Genomic DNA, 21,844 nt, shown 5'->3' on the forward strand with positions numbered 1-21,844 from the left:
GAATTATTCACCTAGGCTACAGAACTAAAACAATACTTTACGGTTATTTCGATTTTATGAAGGCAACATTTATGCCTTTGATAACATATTAATTTTGTTGCCTCTAGCAAATATTTGATTTTAATGTAAAATAATTTAATATTTCTTTGGTTACATCTTCGAAGTTAGACTATTCGTTAATGGAGTTTTTGAAGTTGAATGGGAGGAATAATTTGATATCTGAACCACTGAAAATGTTATTCAAACAATAGCGCATTGACAAATATTTTCGCAATTCTTTGTCCTTATTGATACGGAAGCGACGTTCATTGGTGAAACATCATGTTTTCTCAACAACGGCCTTATTGAGGTATAATATAATATGTATGGACGGTGCTTTGCAATAGTTTGACTCAAACGTTTGTATTACACATATACATGCAGGGGCGTCAATCCCAATTGAAAAGTGGAGGGGGGGGGGTGGGTCTTTAATGACTAAACATGGATAAAACTGAAGTACCGTACTCGAGCGCCTTGGTGCAAAGCTTTTATCGGGTGGTGTCCAGGAGACCGCATCAGGGCCTCGATGGGGTCCAGGAGCGAAGCCCTGCAAGCGTCCAGAGGGCGGACTCACATATAAAAATCTTCAAGTTTGCTCCTGTTTGTCCATGAAATAAATATATTTTAACAAAGTCACATCTGAAAAGTGATTTGACTTAAATGAAGAAAGACGTATGTATTTAACATCCGGGTGTAACTAAGGGCCTTTATCATGATTAATAAACTTGAAACTTAAACCCAAAACGGAAACATTCTGTAACTTTGCACCCAAGCATAAATCATCTTGTTATACAGATGTCTACAAGATGCACACATATGGTATCATACGTACATTTAAAAGCATGTTGGGTATATTCATTGGGCATATTCGGTACATCACTGGGCACATTCTCTTTCTCGGAAACATAAAAACCTGCAAGATAAATATAGTTCCAAGCTTGGGTAGAATCTCCAGGGGGACAGTTGAGGAACATCGAAAACATTATATCTTCCAAATGTTAGATAGTGATGCCTTGATGTGCGTCTATACTAAGGCATTCTTTAAGAATTTGTAGTAAGCGGGCTATTTCCTAAAAGGTACCATCATAACACTATCTAAGCGGAGCGCCACCATCAGTTGTGCGAAGCGTAGTAAGAAATGTTTTACCAAAAATGCCTCCCAATTTCCATTATTTTGAGATCTCGTGTATAGTAATTTACACCCCCCCCCCCTTTGTAGGTGAAATATAGGACTTTACGATTTGTTCATTGTTTTACACAGATAATTGAAGATATAAAAGCTAGCTAGGGCATTCTGATGGCAGCCGTAGCCTATATATATATTGAGGGTATGCCATATGGGACTTTAGGTGTAAATTAATTGTTAGGGTTGTGCTATCATTAACAACATATATACGTAATAATTATATTTATGAATCGTAGTTTCACAATAGACTGCTACACTGTTCACGCTGGTTAAATCTTAGGTCTCTATACGTTTCTTGTTATTCTAACTCGTGAAAACCAAACAAACGCACTTGAAATTGAGTCCACAACCTTCGGAAAGTTGGGGGACGTGTTCCCCTGTCCCCCCATGATTGACGCCCCTGTAATTATGCATGGTAAAGTTTAAAAGTTTAATTTAACAGTAATGATCAAAATGTAAAAGGACAAGCAAATCCAACCATTACATGGAGGTTCTCTCCAAACACCCCACACGGTTGACAAACTGGGTAAAGTTTCCGTTGGGTTGAGAGGTCTGTTTGTTAAATTTTGTCCAAATAATGAGGGAAATGTCATCAGGTTCCTATAATGGGGTACATTCAAGATTAAAATTCATCAGCTCTGTGCGGTCAAACCATTTGGGTATTTTTTGTTTTGTCATCAACTCCTTAAGTTGGATATACTCAGTAAACTTGATCGCTAAAGTACCACGTACATTTGTTCAGGTTAACGCCTACATATATGAGTACCTAATATGCACTTTAAAGGAACAGTAAACTGCAGATTGGATCCAAGTTGCAATATTGTCATAGTAATACTTTGAGAGATGAATGAATTTGAGGCCGTCGAAACTGAACATTAACTGAGTATCGGAAACGTTGGCGATCATACAGAAGGATTTGTTAAGGAAGTATCTAACTCGTAGCTGTTTCAGTTTCAAAGTCAGAAATCGGTTCCAATTAGAGGGATCTGTTTTGTTTGCCATGGGGGCAAAATGCCCAAGGGAAGTAAAATGTTTCACCTTTTAGCGGCGCTATGCATACAATGGACAAAATGATAGTACTCAGGGGGTAAGAGCCGGGGAGGGGGGGGGGGCACGTGACCCCACTTTTTTCCAAAATAGCAAATGTGCCCTACTGGCAAATAAAATGTGCCTCTTTGATGAAGAACTGTCTTTTAAAAATCTTAAGCCTTTGTTAATTTTAATATTTGATTTTAATTAATTATTTTTATTCTGTAAATGCTATTTTTTTATTAATGGCATCCCATATCTTTTTGTAGCACGGTTAACAATAAACAAACTCAATAAATAGTATTGATAGCATACTAACACATCATATATATTTAAGTGATATGGCCGGTGTGTATCGGTTTATAGCATAACGAGTGGTGGTTGTGGAATGAAAAATTGCCCCTCTGATGTTATGCCCCCACCCCCCCCCTCTCCACTTTAAGGAAGCTCACTACCTCCCTGATAGTACTCGAAACTATGCAAGTAGAACGAACGTTGATAAGAGGTACTGTGGAGTTCTTGATCACTGTCAGCTCTTCCACAACAAGATGGAAGTTTCCTTCGCTTGCTTAAGTGTTGTTGGCGTAATATATATCAAAAGTTTAAGAAAAAACAAGATTAAATGGATAAAGAGAGAGAAAAATAAAGCGATATCAAGTCACTTTTTGTTCATTTTTGTTTATTTCCACTGCCGTGTCATCAATGCGAAAAATCTTTCACATCCCTCTTAAGTTTCTTGCTTACTTTGGTGTTTCGTAGGACATGTACATAAATGCTATAAACAAAGTTACATAGTAGATATGAGAGATACACGATACATTCGGCAGTTTATCACTGTGTTAAAATGAGTTTATGCAAGGTACCAATGTATGCCTGAATGGCATGTCTTAGGACCCACTGATAACATGTGTAGCATATTAACGCTTATTTCCTTGGCTCACCGTTCTCCTTATGTTGTTCTGAGGTGTATGTTTATTTTGAAACCTTAAACCATAGGTTAACTACTTGTATGGACAAATGTTGTTATGGTTCAAAAAACAAAACCAAAAATAAAATAGGAAGAATAATTCATATTTTTCTGTCTTCATATCATTTCCAGTCAGATAAATTAATTTACCGAGTAATATATAGGAGTAAGGCATACGCTGATCTTGAGTTAATCAACCAACACTGAAAAACTTAAAACCAATCGGGAGAACGATATTTACATGTTAAATGGTCATTCTATAAGCAAACGGTCAGTTTGTGAAACTTACATTTTTACATTTTCAGTAAAAATTGTTCGCTGCAATGATTCAAAATAATAAAACTTAATTTTCTTTTTGCAGGTTTTAGAGGAGGTTTTATCCTTGCATCTTCAAAAAAAAAAAAAAAAAAAAAAAACGTCATGCTTTGTTGCTTGTTTGTTATCACTTGCTTGTCTAAATACTTCATGTATAACGTTTCTATACACACCGTACATATTATTGCAAACAATTCAGTTGCATACGCCTTTAATTAACTTATCACCCAGAATTAAGCAATGTTAAAGACACCGTCTCGTCCGATGTCATGACTATCAAGAAAGCCCGGATGTTAGTAACATTGCATTTTTATCAATCATTGTCATGGTTACACGGTCTTTGAAATACTATGTAATACGAATATGTCAGTCGGAAACACTGCCAACCCGTAGTAGTGGCGTAGTCATGTTAACATGCACATTTAACACAACCCTCCATGGTGGTTGCGCAGTCAGATTAGTAAACATTGCCCGTGTATGGCTCACACATCATTTAGACAGTGTTGTCCTTAGCCTACCCAAAGGAGAACACAATATTCTGTTTCATTTCAAATAGCTTCATACGTCTCAAACCACGATATGGTGCCTTTAATACGTCGATACAAATATTAACTTTCGAATAATAGTGTTAAACTAGTTCGAGATCATTACAATACAAACACTCAATGAATAAAACTGATTGTATAGTCGTTGGGAATAAGTAGCTCTTTGTAATGAACAATTGTCCAAGTGAATCGTGATCTTTACTTAGTCTACTACTGAGAGAAAACATATCTCATTAAACACTTCTAGCTGAATGAATGCTACTTAGAATTCAACTCAAAGATTTCTTTTATGCAAGTGAAAAACGCAGGTGTTGATTGATACGATGAACAACATCTTTTGTTCTGAGAGTAAATAGCTTCAATTATTACACATGACGTGTCCACATATTATCTTTTTGTATGCTATCAAAGGAATGTGATTTCAGATTCAAGGACAGAAGCAACTTAACCTATATTTTTACATGTAAAGCTGGGCACGAACAAGTGCCTTAGATCCTGTAGATGGAGCGCACTTCATAACTAAGCCCTGCATGACTCTTTGCAGAATGGGTTTAGTCACATGACACTGGTACGAGTTGCGTAGTATGGCCAAGGACAAGTATCCAGTTGAATCCAAAAATGAGAACAATATTTGTAGGGTTACTAAATTAATGTCTGGATGAGTTTCTTTATGAATGTAGCTTTTAACCTTTGCGCACGCATTTGTGAAGGATTGGCACGAATCTACCTATGCAAGCTCCTCCTCTTTTGGCGGAAATCTTGTCTGTGGGAAGAGAGGGAAGGAAAAGAAACAAAAAACATCATTAAAACATATTCTCAAGAGACACGTAAAGGAAAGAATACAATTATAGACATCCAACACAAGGGCGTAGGAACCGGGGGGGGCTGGGGGGGGGGGGGGGCGCCAGCCCCCCCAGTGAAAAATGTGGAGGGGCGGAAGTATCATTCCGCCCCCCGGTTCGCAAGTCAGAAAACCCCTTTTTCATTTCCAAATGAGAAAAAAATCTCATTTGGAGCACCAAATTGCATCTAAGGCCAGGTGAAAATACAAAATTAAGTTTACAAAATGGAGTGCGTGTTAAAGTGTGCTATATTGCACCAAATTGCATCTGAGGCCACCTGGAAATGCAAAAAATTCCAAAGGGGAGGGGGACACCCCTTCCCCTTAGACCCCTCCCCCAGGCCGGCCATCAGTCTTCAGCCCCCCCACTCAAAAGTACCTTCCTACGCCACTGATCCAACATATCAAAGATGGTAATTATGGTAGAAGTTTTATAAATGATGCTGGATTACAGTTTGTAGTTTGTATATGGTACTGGATTATACAGTTAGGAGATTGTATATTAACTTTCTATTGGAATAGTCCAGGAGATGTAATGACACAATCAGTACACCGTTTGGCGTCAACGTACGCTCCATATGGACTATTATGTGCCCCATATGGACCATTATGTGTGTGTTCCATAGAGACCATTATGTGCTCCATAGGGATCGATATGTGCCTCATAGGGACCAGTATGTGCTCCATATGGTCAGTTATGTTATCAATAGGGAGGGACCATTATGTGCCCTTTAGGGACCATTATGTGCCCCATATGGACCATAATGTGTGTGCTCCATAGAGACCATTATGTGCTCCATAGGGACCGTTATGTGCCTCATAGAAACTATTATGTTGTCCATAGGGAGGGACCATTATTTACCCTATATGACCATTATGTACTCCATAGGGACCAGTATGTGCTCCATAGGGACCATCATGTACTCCATAGGGACCATTATGTGCTCCATAGGGACCATTATGTACTCCACAGGGACCATTATGTTCTCCATAGGGACCATTATGTGCTCCATAGGGACCATTCTGTGCTCCATAGGGACCATTATGTTCTCCATAGGGACCATTATGTGCTCCATAGGGACTATTATGTGCTCCATAGGGACCATTCTGTGCTCCATAGGGACCATTATGTACTCCATGAGGACCATTATTTAACAGTGTCAGGATATAGACTTGGACATAGTACAATAAAGTTGTAAGCTTTATTACGTGAAGTTGTCTTTGTTGCATCTTCGAGCACTTTGTTCAATACTGGTAACTACACCATTGAATAAAGCATCTAAACAGGCTATTATCACACTCAAATTATTCCAGACCTACAATGCTCGAGTTAAAAACCCGCAAAAACCTTTGAAAACTAATGTGCAATAAAGTAAAAAAATACCGTACCGACATTGGTAGATACCAGAACATTGTCTGAAAAAAATTGGTGATGAATTTTATTATTTGTTTTAATGCAGAGCACAATTGAAATGGAAGGCTTTTTCACACTAAAAGAAAATGTTTGCATCACTTAGACAAGTCTCTAGTGAAACAGAGCATCAATTAGTCTAGGTGTACTTCCTCAGAGGATGGAAGGGGTAAATATAAACTGAATTGAAATGCTTAATTTTTGTTATTTGAAATACCTCCTTATTGAAATGTCGCTGTTCAGCAATGAACTATTTGGTCCCAATTCTCAGTATGTGTAATATCGTTGTTGCAAAGGAACATTTTCTTAGGTTAAACGATCGAATTTCTTCACATTAGAGCTTTAGGCTACAATTATCTGTAACTTGTATGAGTGATAAAGTATTCGAGTGCACCCACCTGTTGATAGTAACCCGGATGTTTGGCTAGACCATGGCTCTTGTCGCCTATACGTCGTTTCTGGGTCTGCCAATTCTGTGTTCAAATCCATATCTTCCAATATCTTCATTGAGTTTCGTATTCTATCCGTAAACTGTATCGAAAGTAAACAACAATAAAGAAAACCAGTTTCAAACAATGGCATATTGTTATTCCATAATAGGCAAAGCTCATTAATTTGATGGATGAAGCATTATTTTATTTCATTTATTCCAATTGAACGAAACCTGAACATTGAATGATAATGATACTCAAGCATATATACAAAAACGTTTGTTCTAGAGAATAGGAAATCGTTCTAATAGCATACGTTATGAAAACAATGAAAATTTAACAACAAATATATGTCCCACGTTAACATATATTAAAACAAATACTAAAACAAGATAACACAGTAAGAAAGAGGACACATTTCAAATAGCTTAAATTCCGTGATTTGCCAAGTATAGCCTACACGTCCCGCGGTGATGCTTCGGTACAGGAACTTGAAGATGGACAAATAAACCATCTAATCAAGATGAATCTCCACTCACTCGAAGGAGGGGAAAGATCAGGAGCAGAAGAAAAGAAAAAAGGAAAGGAGAGAAAGTAACTTGTGTTTATGAGTTTGACTTTGTATTTTATTTTGACTGAAAAGTAGGTTGCGTGCCCGTCTCAGATCTTGTTCGCAGATCAAACGAATCCGATAAAAATCAAGCCCAAAGCAAGTATCGTTTTGCCATTTTGACTTTCGAACCTAAAAGTAAGTGCCTGTGAAAACGCCGAGCAAAATAAAAAAACATCCACAGTTATCCAAACAGAGCAACTAGTTTGGACCATAATTGCTTTCATGTCACAGAAAGCTTAGCGTTGTAGTGCTTAGGCTGTTTTTAATCATGTTACACGGCCCATTGATCCTAAGCCCATGTAATTTCATTATTGTAAAAACACCTGACAGTTTTTGTCGACCCGAAGGGTAAAATTTCAGGCAATTATAGCTACACGTCGACATCCTTCAGCAGACGTCTGTTTAGTTTACTCATGTTTTTGTGAAATTAGAAAGTAGAGCATGTTATTAATGGTGTTTAACAGGTGTGAATAAAAATGAAGACACCTTTATCGACTTTCCTTCCAATAGTAGCATCTATTATCGATCATGGCTACATTGTGATCTCTACAACCGGATGTTGAACTTTGACAAAGCTTGATGGTCGTACTAACATCCAGATCAATATAGAAAATCTGTTCTCAGAGGATTCATAAACAGTTCTACATTTTACATTTCTCAAGATTTGCAAACAAGATCTCTATGGACAGCCATTTTGAATGTTTAGTCCCAATTTATTTTGCAAATACAGCCTGTATTATGTATAGGGCTTTGAACTGCGCTGCTAAAGTGTCTTTTGTTTTTACAGTCATTTCGTGTCGTGCTTTAAGATTATAATCTTTTTAGCCGTTTAGGAATCTAGTTTGATGTCAATATATTCTTCTTCGGCAAATCGTCTAACAATTTAACTTAAAGAGACTAAACTCTGTAGAAACTATGAAAGTAAGTGGTGCTTTTAAATTTATATACAACCGCAAAGGAAGATAGAATAACTATGATACGATATGTATGCGAAAATTGTGACTTTATTACACAATTAATGACTAGAAATTAATAAGTTTAAATATTTGTTGAATTTTTGACAAAAGTTTAACTCACTTAAAAAGATAAATGTTACAAGGCAACAAAATCTGTATTGTAAACTTGCGGAGATATCAACATGTTTGATAGTAAAGGGTAAATCACATAGGTACATAGGAACATAGGTAAATCAAAAAGGGGAATATAACACTTCAGTACAAATAAATTACCCTTTATAACCAGAAGAAAGGTTTAAGAATCATTACAAGGAATATGACATCTGTTATTTCAATTTGTCTGTCTGGGATATGATATATTAAAGAAACTGAATGAGTAATACAATCAAATGGTAGCATTTTAATCATTCGGTAAAGGAGTTAGGCTTCCCAAGAGGTTTCGTCAATGGAAGAGGCGACTTTTCCACAGAAATGTCTTCAGTTGTATTTAAATTAAATTAAAGAGGCATTCGATTTCATAAAGAGTGGAATATCAAGTAATTTTATCTCTAAAACTTCTAACTTTGAACAATGATATTTCCTGTTTTTTTGTTGTTGAAGTAGCACCGCCAATTGCCTATATAGTGGACAAAATATTAATGAATTAAAGACACAGTCAAGGCTAGGGAGTGTGTCCTACTTGGCGTGTCGGAATTTGCTGTTTAGAATGAAAGGCCACACATGCTTTAACATTATTTATTCGTATTGGATATAACTTTGCACAATTACAAACTTTTATAAAAGGATACAACATTTCGGTATAGTCCACTTCGATTACGAAAAAAAAAGTTACATTGTTTTTATGAGGGAAAGGATGTTAGATTTGTAATCTTCCAAGAAGCGTGCTTTAAGATCAAGAAGTACCGTGACAGACCAATTACGGGCTCAATTGAAACACTCATCTTTAGAAGTAACCTAATGCCATGTTATTAAAGAAAAGACGACTCCTTTCAGGTACTTCTTCGTGATTGGATTAAAGGGGCAAATGAAGCTCTCGAAATTGCATATATACTTGGCGTATGGATTAGACGACACAGCAAGTGGATTTGAGATTTGACTCTAAAGAGCGTGACATATAGCGACCTTTACAGAAGAGGTCATACGGCGTCTCGATTTCACCGGTTTCATAAACGGTTTGTGTGTTGAGCAATTGTCTAGGATAAAAAAACTTCATGCATTTCAAAAAGAATTAATAACTTTAACAGAGGGAACAAGGGACGGAATGTATAGCACGAGTAAGTTGTTTTTACAAGCATTGTATTGATTGGGAATGGCGATGATGGAAAACAAAACTTTTACCGAAATAGCCACACCGACCGTTAGAATACACAACTATGTCAGTTGGTTCAACCAAATAAACTCTTCAGTATATATGATGGGAAAAGACACGACGATATACCCTTCCTGTGGCGTAGGAGGCGGGGGTGGTGGGGGGCTGGGGTAGCTGCAGCCCCCACCCAAATATTTTGGGGAAAATTCGGGCAATATGCTGAGAATTTTTCAGGCACCTACTGAAAGAAAAATAAATTGCAATGATGTAGCTAAAGGAAATGAATAGTTTAAAAAACAATCTCCTTGGTTATTAAAATAAAGTTCTAAAGCTTGCCCGACTATTTCGCCATTACTAATGCCATTACTAAATGTAAAACGACTTCCCGAAAAATGATAACCAATATGGAAGGGTAATAACACGGCAAATGATTGTATGTAATTGGCAGGCGATGTAATAACCGATGCATGCCTATTTGATATGTACATGTCGAACGCGCGCGGAGAGCGCGAAAAATTTAGGCTATATTTTATCGGGCAAGTCGTTACAGCCAACCCCCCCCCTTCCCCACCAAATCAAATTGGGCCCCATACGCCTATGCTTTCCACTGATAATAGCACGGAAAGAAGGTGTTGAGCCAATTGATTTTAAAGTGAATATTAATCTCTTATGTTGTCAAAGTCACTGAACACGAGACAGTCATCAGTTGGGAGTTAAGTATAGGCATGTGTTCTCCTCTCCCTCTAACGGAATATAAATCAGCGGTGTTGCAATGAAAGCTTATAAGATAAACAACAAAAAGTATACATCGATGTTTACTAAGACTGTACTAATATGTTTAATCATGTATATCAATAGATATGACCGTTCAGGGTTTGACAAACACAAATAGAGTAGCATATAAGGTCCCGTGTAAATATTATTTCACAAAGAACAAATGGTTTTGTGAATCTTTTACGACCCATAAAGATGGGATATGACTTACGAGAAATACTTTAACTTGTATACTGTTTTCATACTTACTTTAATAATAAGATCAATACTCGATATCAATATATACCTTACCAACACTGTTGTCGAATCAATACTGATTAAAACTTTGCGTAAAACGTAAGGTCAATATTAACCAGTGCTCTATAACTGCTGTTTTTTCCAGGTTCTGTGTTATTTTGAAACTTTCAACCCCCCATAAACGTTAACCCTGACGTGCATGACGTCAGATAACGCCAATCTGGTATATATCTCGTGCCGAATACTACGTAAATCTTTACAGATCCAAGCAATTTCGTTCTAATTCTATGCACTTTATGATGTCTTCATCACCTTTAGATAAATTATTGTCACGTGACTATCTAGTTGACAAGCAATGACATCAGTCACGTGATAAATCTGTCATTGTTGAACGAGAGATTTAATAGTAAAAGTAAATAGATATTTACTTAACTGTAGGGAATGTTAACATGTCTTCCACTTTAAAGTCCAATGATGTATTGCAAGAGGTATTAGAGCTTAGAGAGCTTCAATGATGAGCTACAGAAGACATGTGTAATTCTTTTTAGACTGAATATTCAGCTCCATTCCTGTGTGCTTACCATTTGGTATTTCATGGCAATTTGGTTTATAAACCCCCTTGATGAAAATACAATTATTCTCAATAATACTTTTCGTTAAATGTTTTCATTTTGGAACTAAGTGGATTTTTTTTAATTTATAAATATCTCAAGAAACGTTTGTTTGATAAAGACGTTGTCTGACTGTCTCACTGGCTTACAAAAAAAATATATATAGAACAATTATACGGAAGCTTAAACTTGCCATCAACATAAAAAACTTTGCCCCATAAGTTGACATTTTTCAGTAAATTGTTTAGATAACAAGATAATATCTTATCAAAAATAAGAAAATGGTTGATTGCTAAGTTGCTTTAACTGAGCAATTGAACAATCTCCTGCAAAATGTTTCATTGACGAGATGTGATAATTGGTCAATTAAACATTTTGCAGAAAATTGTTGAATTGACGACAAATTATAAGTGGTCAATTCAACATTTTGCAGAAAATTGTTCCATTACTCAATTGGAATGAAGTGAACAATTGAACATTTTTCAGAAAATGTTGAATTGACGTGATAATGGTCAATTAAACATTTTGCGAAAAAAATGTTAAATTGCTGAGTTAAAGCAACTGAGCAATCGAACATTTTTATGATTTTTGATAAGATATTATCTTCTTATCTAAACAATTTACTGCAAAATGTTGACTTATTGGGGCAAAGTTTTCTTATGTTGATGGCACCTTTAAGCTTCCGTACAATTATCCAAAATAGGAACCAACAGATCTGATAAAGAAGGGCAGTTCATATATAATATTGAGATACTGAATTATTTGGTATATGATCGGGTTCAATATTTTGACGTCATATTAACGAATAATTTTAGCTTTGTCTCCATTCTTTTCCTCCTGCTGAATTTCTCTTACCGTTCAGAAGATGTTTCCAATATTGATTAATTACCAACTGCAGCATCTGGCCACCAATCAGTAGTCAAATAGAGAAATCACATGATGGGATCAGATATACAGCCAAGTTATTACAGTCTTGATGAAAAACCAGTGATATTATTTTTATACGTGGCCTAAACTAACGGATTTTGGGCTGCCCTGATTCATGGCAATCATTACAGCCAGGCTTGGCTTTCAAATGAAATTTAATTCTAGTTTGGCATGCGAATTAACACGCATGTCAACAGACCATCCTGTACTTACAAACACCCATATACATACATGCACATACACACACATACATACATGTGCTGTGACCACGTGATCGGGGTGAGGGTTGGATGTATTTTACATCATCTACACATTAACCCAACGTGTTGAAGCTAACTAGACTAAATTTCTTCTGATTTAAACATGTAAAGTACAGTGCACCAGTGCGTGACAATTCAAAGCCTATATAGAATAAATCAATAAGATAGTTCTTGGTTGAATATCTCCGTAAATTGCCGAGGGGTCGCCACGAATCATCTGGCAGTTCTCATATCTTTCCAAGGTATCTTTTTATTACTCGAAAATTTTGTCCGACATTTTATTGGTTGCCTCTTTATTATACCCAGCGGTCATTGAACGAAATTATCCTTCCTCCAAATTTAGTTTTGTCAGCTTGCTAAATTTATCTCTAGTGCGATGAAAAAAGAATCGCATTTAAAGTACATAATGAGATGACGAGGAATCGATAAAAACAGCCTTAGTTTCAAAACACTTGCACTTAGTTTCATTATTTTTTCCCAGTTACATATTTACTAGATTAAACATATGAATCTGATTTTCACCTGGATATGTGTATTTCTTAAGTTACTGTTCAATGTAATGGGGCTTTGTGAAACATGCTTACTGTTTTAAAATTATTGTTGAAATGTCTATAAAAGAATAATTTGCCTTATTTTTTTAAACACAAACGGATAACGACGACCAAATGTCGCTTAGTGCCGCATCTTATGCTACTCTGTGGAAAAGACTAGTACACTACAGAAGATACATATTTTCATATCATTTAAACTTACATAGCATATATATATATATATATATATATATATATATATATATATATATATATATATATATATATATATATATATATATATATATATATATATATAATACCGACAGATACCCAGACAGTGATATAACTTTGATTAGTTCTTATGAAGGTATCATGACGATAAGACATGTGCTTACTTCTTGATGGTATATTAACGTCATCTCTGAGCCTGTTACATCGATGTGTAAAACTCTTAATGCTGAAACTTTGATTACGATATGTCACATTTCAACTTTATTTGTAATATAATACTGCTACCGAAACCAGCTGAATGGTTTTAAACGACACGTCAAATCTCAAATAGGTAGACCAATATATAGTATCTTGTGTTTCTTGGTGCTAGTGAGTACACTTGACATCATATCAATAGTTTAGAGTTTGTCGCTCGTAGGCAGAAAATGATCTCCTGATATCAAATATTTAAAAAGCACAATTATATTATAGTTTTGATATGTATAAATATTTGACAAGGACAGATCTAACTATAACAGTGAATATATTAAGGAAACTGTTTACTTTTATGTCGGTTAATTGTAATAGCAGTACAGGGATAATACCTTTAACGCAGTCTGCTTAAAGCGATCACATAACCAACCACCCACCATAACTTATATTGCAGAAATCTTTTTAAAGATCAACTCCCCAAAACGGCTGAGAAACATCTTGCTCGGTATGTGAGCTACCGCAGTTTAAAAGGCATGTCTTGGAGCTGTCATTTTGTAACCCTTTGATGTCGTAGTGTCACTAGAATATAAAACCTTTTTCATTTTATCTCTTTCTTTGCACATTTTCAAGGTGGGATGTTAACAGTTTTGAACCTTAACCAATGTCATCATAAGGACTTCTAATCAGATTCAATATTTTAGATTAAGCATTTGCAAAACCCATTTGCATTATAGAAAATAAGCATTTTAAATAATAAATAAAAACATAAAAAGAAATTGAAACATATGTTGCTCGATGATATCGTATTGAGACTTACTCACATCTTCAGACTTGCATGTGAAGACACATTAAATCTGTGATATCTACCAAAAGGAATAAGAATGTTTCTTAGCTGCTACGGGAAGTTGTTCATGACTCACTCATCATCAATAATGATATTTAGGTTTTCATGGCGTATATAGACGTTAGTAAGTATAGACTAATATAGCGAACAGATTGAACCATTAAGGAAAACTTTGGAAACGCCCTTAGCAACGTTGACATAAACAGGAATCACAGTAAGATAGGGACTGTGGTGTACATATACTTGGAATTGGACCAGATATTTCACTTCAAACCGAAAGATGATTTCTTCTGATCATACTATCTTATAAGAATACAGCTACTTACAAGAAAGAAAAAAAAAACGCTTTTGATACTAAAAGATGAGGCGACAATCGAACTATACCTGTCTCGTGAAATATATATAATGTGTCCTCGTCAGTAGATGTATTTTTAATCTATTTGTAAGTTTTTGCTACTTCAAGTCAATAACAGTCTAGCACAGTAAAGACGAGATTAAACACTATCTGTGCAATATGTGTATATCTGTGTGATCTGCATTCCAGATGGCTGAAATGTAATTAAATCAAGTTAAGAGTTGCTCATTTAACGCTTCGAAGAGGGTTATGAAACGCACAGGCTAACTTCAAGTCAAGGCTGTTGAGATTATTACACTATTTGACCACCACATTGTCGAGGCCATATTTCCGGTGAATCCATTTTGTCAGCAGTTACGAACTGGTCGATGAAATGACTATGTAAATAATACGGAGTACTATATTACGTTAACTCTAGATAGGTGACCAATACAGCTTATTTAGCCGTTTTATAGCTGCGTGCAATGAATCTTTTTTTCGTCATCGTGTGCACGATTGTGACCAATACATGCGCGTCCGAGTGTTAGGCAATGTGCAAGGATGACGTCATAAATGTAGTCTTTTCTCCAACTTGTTGTCATATCCGAGTTATTTAGGCCAAGCTTTTCTGAATGCTTCTAGGCAAAAGATTGATTTTCTTTGGCCATCGGGATATCTCATTTCACCATATACCCAAAGCTCCACAGGGAGAGAAGTATTTTCTAGGTTACTATTTGCTCCCGACTTTAACACGTACGGAATCTAACCAGTCTCACACAGACAAAATCCTGACCTATCTCATTCATTGTAATTAATATTCTCCTAGCTTATTCACTTGTTGGGTGTCTGGTCAACTTCGAATTATATATATCTCAATATTCTGTGCGATAATGATTATGGAGCTGAAGAAGTTATTTCCCCATTTCCTGTTTAAAATTAGTACCGATCGATTTTCATCTCTACTTTAATATATATTTCTTTGAAAGAAAACCCTTGCCTCCTTTGTTTCCTCTAACAACTGTGTTCGATCATCTACATGTTTTGGTCTTTCGAAGGTTGCTGCGTTTCGTGGAGAAGCACGCCTATAATTACGTGTATTTGGATCCCTGTCAATATACAGGGCAAATAGAAACCCCTTACGGGTTATTTCTGACCACACTAATATCGGTTCCTTAGATGTATCTATTACAATATCAGCAACAGTTTCCGTTTCTAGTTGTCTTCATAGGTAGTGCAATTTAGAAGCTGTGAAATTACAAGCACCTTGGGCGATTACCTTGAGGCGATAGGAGTTACGTTACCCTCTGAACGAAATCGATATTTTTTTTACTGGAATTCTAGTTTTTAGAAAAAGGAAACCAAACAAACACGATTACCTATATTTTACTGCGGCATTTTTGACTTTGGCCTTTCCCTACAAAATCGTCAACGCTTCTATAATGGAAATAAAGCTATAGCTTAGAATGCCACAGATAATAGTCGCATTGAATTATATCAGATATAAACCACGTAGAAAAGAGGAGCATACTTTGACAATGATAAAAGTTCACGATAATCTGGTTTTCTGTTTAATATGACGTGAATGTAGTACTGGCTGACGATAACAATGCATGGTAAGCTTTGTGAGACATATAGGATTGAAACATTGAATACAATCCTCTATTAAGTAACTGGTTCCGTTTCATAACACAACTGTGCTTTACTTATATATAGAACCAGAATCACTCAATGATATATTGCGCAATCTTCCGTAGATAATATCGCTATATATATATGAACATTTCTTCCAGCCATGAAACGCTCAATTACCTTCTAATTAGTCACACCGGTTAATATAGATAACAACACACTGCCGAATGCGATATGCAACAGTAGGCAACATTGACTGTTTAGTCATATCAGATGAAAGAGAAGGTTGGTTATATTGGTATGTTGATATTTGTCTCTCTTGGGGTACTACAGTAACAAGCTCAGAGGAATTTTATTTTTAAGTGATAAATGAGGAACATTTACTAAGCATCCTGTTGAAATTTGCATGTAATTCCTACAAGGCGTTTTTGAGATATTGATATATTGTGATATGTCACAGTTTGCTTAAAGTGAACTTGACGGAAACATGTGTGATGTCATAGTTCCAGATTGACATCAATATGATTTGTATCTAATAATATCAGATATTACGGTATAATGTTCAAGGGCATTTGTGTGACGTTAACTTCGGTAAATCAAAACAGACGTGTTATCATAATTCATACATAAACTTGTGATGACTTGAAGTATGTATATTTACAGAAAGAGGTTAAAGGAGATGCGTAAACTTCATATATAAATACTAATTTACAAACACTCTCTTCAAAGATGATGGTTACAATGTAATACCAAAGCTGGTGTGAGTCCCTTTAATGTTTCAATGAAGACATTTAAAGACATTATTTAAGACACACGCCATCTGTTCTCAGCTAGTTAATATTTTACTGATCATTTTATGAGCAATGATTAACCATGGAAGGATAAATATTGACTCAACTCTTAAAACATCCAAGTACTCCCTGCGTATGGAACACGTGGGTAGGAGATGACACAGGTTCGATCGAGTGGAATCTGACAGACTAGCAACTAACGTAAATGTATGTAACCGTAAATTCAGGTGCATGTGCTAACCTATTAATGTGTCCTCCTTTTCATTTGAAATTTATTGTAATGTAATTGTAATGGATAGTAGAAGTACAACACAACGAGCCAAGACCCTTCTACGGAAACGTCACCAAAACGGATAACAAGGCTTTCTGCTTGTAATTTTATTCGGTTTTATTTTACCTCATGAAAAACGACTAAATAATTACAAATGTTTTAACATAAATAATGCAAATGTTCTAAACTGCACTTTATTGTTTTGATTTGATGGAATAGTCCCTGTTTTACTCTAAACAGATATAATTTGGTACTAAATATTCCTTCCGAATTTCAGACGCGTTGTCCAATATGTATGCTATACTGTATATGCAATGTTTCTAAAGCAGAATGATACCTGGATAAAACATGCATGTTTGCTTCGTTGAATGACGTCATCAGTCTTCTGTAAAAACAGTGCACTGGATGAAACATACAAATAAAGCCGGTTATTCAACTGTGTAGAGTTTATGTAATATATTGAGTGTTGGAGGAGTAAATGCCACCTACTCCGGAACTACTTACTACGTAGCCGTGGGTTCACATTTGCTTGACCTCAGTTTGTAAATGCGAAGACATCTGAATTGATAGGATTTTATTTTGAATGAAGTTTATATTTTATTTCATTATATACATAATACTGTACAATGAAAGTAAGAGATTATAATGCCATCCTTTCTATATTATGTCACTGTAGTGGGCTACGTAACAAATCTTATTTTCTTGAAACTATAGAATACCAGTTAAATAAAAGATCGATTTCGTTCAGAGCGAAATTTGACTATCGCCTCAAGGTTATCGCACAAAGCTAGTTCTTGTAATTTCGCAGCTTCTTAATTGAACGACCTACTTGATTTTTGTTAGCTCCACAATATTCTGATTTTATTATTGTTTCCTTTACAAACCTCTGAGATTATAATACCATCCTTCCTATACAGAGTGCTAAGTAACATGTCTTATTATTTCAGGTACAATCCTAAATTTCTTAAACGGTTGAGTATTTGACTGCTAGAAAGTACAGGCCACATATTAAATCTGTAAAGGTGTTTTAAAGAGATAGTCATGCATGCGATAATCTGGTATTTTACAACCGAATAGATCAGTTGTAAACTATATACAACTATATACCGATTCACCAATATACCACTAAACTAGAACTTACATCAACAGCTAAAGTTAACACCTGTCAGGTTATTTTCTCTGCAGTCAACACTTCTCTCAAAGTGCAAGTGAAAAACAATTTCGAAAGCCTGATATACAGAGAAGTTATAGTTTGAAATAATATCAATTTCGTTTGTTAGAAGTTATTAGTACCTCGACATCATAAAGCAGTTTGAATATATCTCAGTGCAGCTTTGATATTTGCTTTAATTTCCATATTTTATTTTCTCCAAATCCTTTGTGACTATCTTTTAACTTTTAACACGCCCGTGGGATGGCTTACAAGAAGTCTTCATTTTTTTTAAAAGATTTCTCGCGGCAATAATTGTCTTCAAAACTTTCATAGTATATTAAATTGACAATTTTCATAAAAAACAGAGTTTACATCTCATATGTATTACATTTCGAAAACAAATAATTTGGAAATGGATTTGATATATTATTAAGATATCATCATATCCAACATCCTCCTTACTAATGGGAAAATTAATTCTTCTGTTCGTTTGGTTTTATTACTAATACTTTAACGCGAAGTCTCTTAGGAAGTGATCCGTGCTTAGGTTTTCCTTGCAAAGTTAATCTGTTTTCTCATTTCTTAGTATGAATTATTCTTGTCATGTTTCACGGATTTCTTTAATGCATCAGTTTATTTTAAACACAGGAGATAGACTGAATGCTGGTCGGGCAAGTCACATTTATTGTAACTTTAATATACGTTATTTACATCTGAATTTAAACGTGTGACATCCCTCAATTCCTTTTTTTTTTCAAAACAAATAACCATTACTTTGTTATACTTATGTACTTTATAGTGTTGGTTTGCATTGTAATTTCTCCTTAGCAGTAACAAGATATATTAACTGATGTAATAAATCATAAAATAACAGACTTCACAACCAAACAGTTTAAGGCAATATAGTTACATAAAAAAATACCCAAGCGGGATGTAAAGAGGGCAGGCAAACTAAACTAAAGGTGAAGTCAAGTAAGAATCGGAAACCGATGTTGTCATTGGTTTAAGAATTTGTCCCCCAGCTAAGCCCTAATTCTAATTCGACCTGCTCCTCTAGCACACTTGTGCAGCTGTTATAAAAGATGGAGACCCGATTTCCCTCTTTCTTTGTTATCACAGACGCCTCACAGAATTCAGACATAAACGGACCAAAGTTTGTTTGCAATGATTATTGTGATACAAGTAAGTAATCACTGTTGCTTTATGTGGTTTAGATGAACCATAATAAGATAATGTACGGATATATACCAACAAGTTAACGAGGTCGTAGTTTCATTCTTACTTTATGCTGATTATCCTTTTCAAAATAAAATAAAACTGTTAGCAAACTGCTTATCCACTAGAGAGCCTGTGCAGGAGAATGTGTAAACGTAAATTGGCCTGACGTTTCGATCCTAGCATGATCTTCTTCAAAGGCTAAATGACAAGTAACAGTAACAGAAAGGACAAAAACACGCACAGAATACAGACAGGTTAATGAGCATGCATGGTGAACACAAAGCAAGGGCGTAGGAACCGGGGGGGGGCTGGGGCGGGGGGCTGGGGGCTGGGGCGGGGGGGGGGGGGGAAGGGGGGCGCCAGCCCCCAGTGAATAATGTGGAGGGGCGGAAGTATCATTCCGCCCACCCGCTTCGCAAGTCAGAAAACCCCTTTTTCATTTCCAAATGAGAAAAAAAAATGTCATTTGGAGCACCAAATTGCATCAATGAAAATACAAAATTAAGTAAGCATCTGAGGCCACCTGGAAATGCAAAAAATTCCAAAGGGGAAGGGGACACCCCCTCCCCTTAGACCCCTTCCCCAGGCCGGCCATCAGTCTTCAGCCCCCCCCCCCACTCAAAAGTACCTTTTTACGCCACTGACACAAAGAGAATTACATGTAAAGGGATTAGTAGACAAGGGATGGAGAGAAGAAAGAAAGAAACCAACAGGGGAAGAGGAGAGGTAGGAGATAAACAGTGGAGAGACAAAGAGGATTAAGGGAAGGGGGTAGGGAATATTGATCATCTTTTCCATTTGCAGGGGCATTTTACGTCAAAGCAACTGCAGATTCTTTATGATATGACAACACTTATAAAGTTAAACATGAAAACCTAGTACCAAACTACAAAGTTATACGCAATGTTTCCATTTATAGCATTTATGTTTTGTAACATCAGAAGATCCTAACTATATATGTGGACTTATGAATATATCTTCCACCCGTATTCATCTTACGAATTGAAAACATAAATCTTTGTCTTCATTCTGAAATACGAGTTTAATATCAGATGAAGCTAATGACAAAGGCAATTCAAATGCAAGGAAAAAAGACTAAGACGTTAAGAACAAAACCATTACGAAGAGCCACGTGTGGCTACTTGAGTGTTCTTTTCTTGCTTGGCTATGGGCGTTCGTCTCTATGAGAATAGGTATGAAGGAGTAAAACCCTTCGCACCCTAACAGGCTGATCACACGACCACACTGATCACGACCCACGTGACCTATCTTTCCGATATTGCTGAAGCGCCCATAGCCTTGCAACTAAAACCCCCGCAAAACCGAAGAAGCGACAATGAACGCACACAACGGCTATTTTCTGTCAGTTAACGACCGGCGCTCGTTTGGTTTACGTGCAAAATTACTCTCCTGTGATTGGTTACATCTGTTCAGACTGGGCAGGTTTAGTCGTGAACCACAGCACACTGCAGACTGTCAGTTGGGGAAACTATGCATCTTTTTTTCCTGACTGTCAAATTTGTTATCAGTCCAGTCTTAGTTTTAAGCTCACGCGTATGGTAGGCCGTACGGGATTAATGTCTGTACGAATTAAAATTATTACCGGTATTAATTCTATTTAATACCGGCATTAAACATGGGGGAAACATTTTCCAAGACTAAAAAAATAGTGCGGTGAATGTAAGTTGTACGTTTGCGCGGCGATCAGATCAGATGAACAAGTAAGAATCCTGCTGATGTGATTGGTCCATTTAATGCCGGCATTAATTCTATTTAATGCCCGTATTAATTCTATTTAATGCCGGTATTAATTCCATTTAATGCCGGTATTAACTCTATTTAATGCCCGAATTAATTCTACTCAATACCGGTATATAACAAGCTCAAAATTCGCTAATTTGACTGGCCTATTTAATGCCGGTATTAATACTAATAAATACCGGTATATACACCATTTAATGTCGGCATATATTCATTTTTCATGTTTTTGATGCCGGCGTATAATTTATGTATTGCGGACACATAATGTATTTGTGAAGGACATAAATGCTTTTTATGTCCGCATATATTAGAATTAATACCGTTCTTTAATTTGTTTAATACTGGCATATGAAGCTGCATGGTGATTGGCTGAGAATTAATGCCGGTATTAAATAGAATTAATACCTGTAATAATTTGAATTCGTACGGACATTAA

The 21,844-nt window shown here is 36.0% G+C and overlaps 1 protein-coding gene across 1 annotated transcript in view; it reads right to left on the reverse strand.

Annotated features, from left to right (window-relative positions):
• Nucleotides 1-2,907: 2,907 nt before the first annotated feature.
• Nucleotides 2,908-21,844, reverse strand: part of LOC139967870 (uncharacterized) — a 61,136-nt gene continuing 42,199 nt past the window's right edge. The window contains exons 2-3 of the mRNA XM_071972028.1: nucleotides 6,732-6,864; nucleotides 2,908-4,844 (exon numbers count right to left, since the gene is read on the reverse strand). Coding sequence (XP_071828129.1) covers nucleotides 4,765-4,844; nucleotides 6,732-6,864 — 213 coding nt within the window. The 3' untranslated portion in view covers nucleotides 2,908-4,764. The remainder of the gene's footprint in view (nucleotides 4,845-6,731; nucleotides 6,865-21,844) is intronic.

Source organism: Apostichopus japonicus, chromosome 1 (genome assembly GCF_037975245.1).
Source record: "Apostichopus japonicus isolate 1M-3 chromosome 1, ASM3797524v1, whole genome shotgun sequence".
NCBI lineage: Eukaryota > Metazoa > Echinodermata > Holothuroidea > Aspidochirotida > Stichopodidae > Apostichopus > Apostichopus japonicus.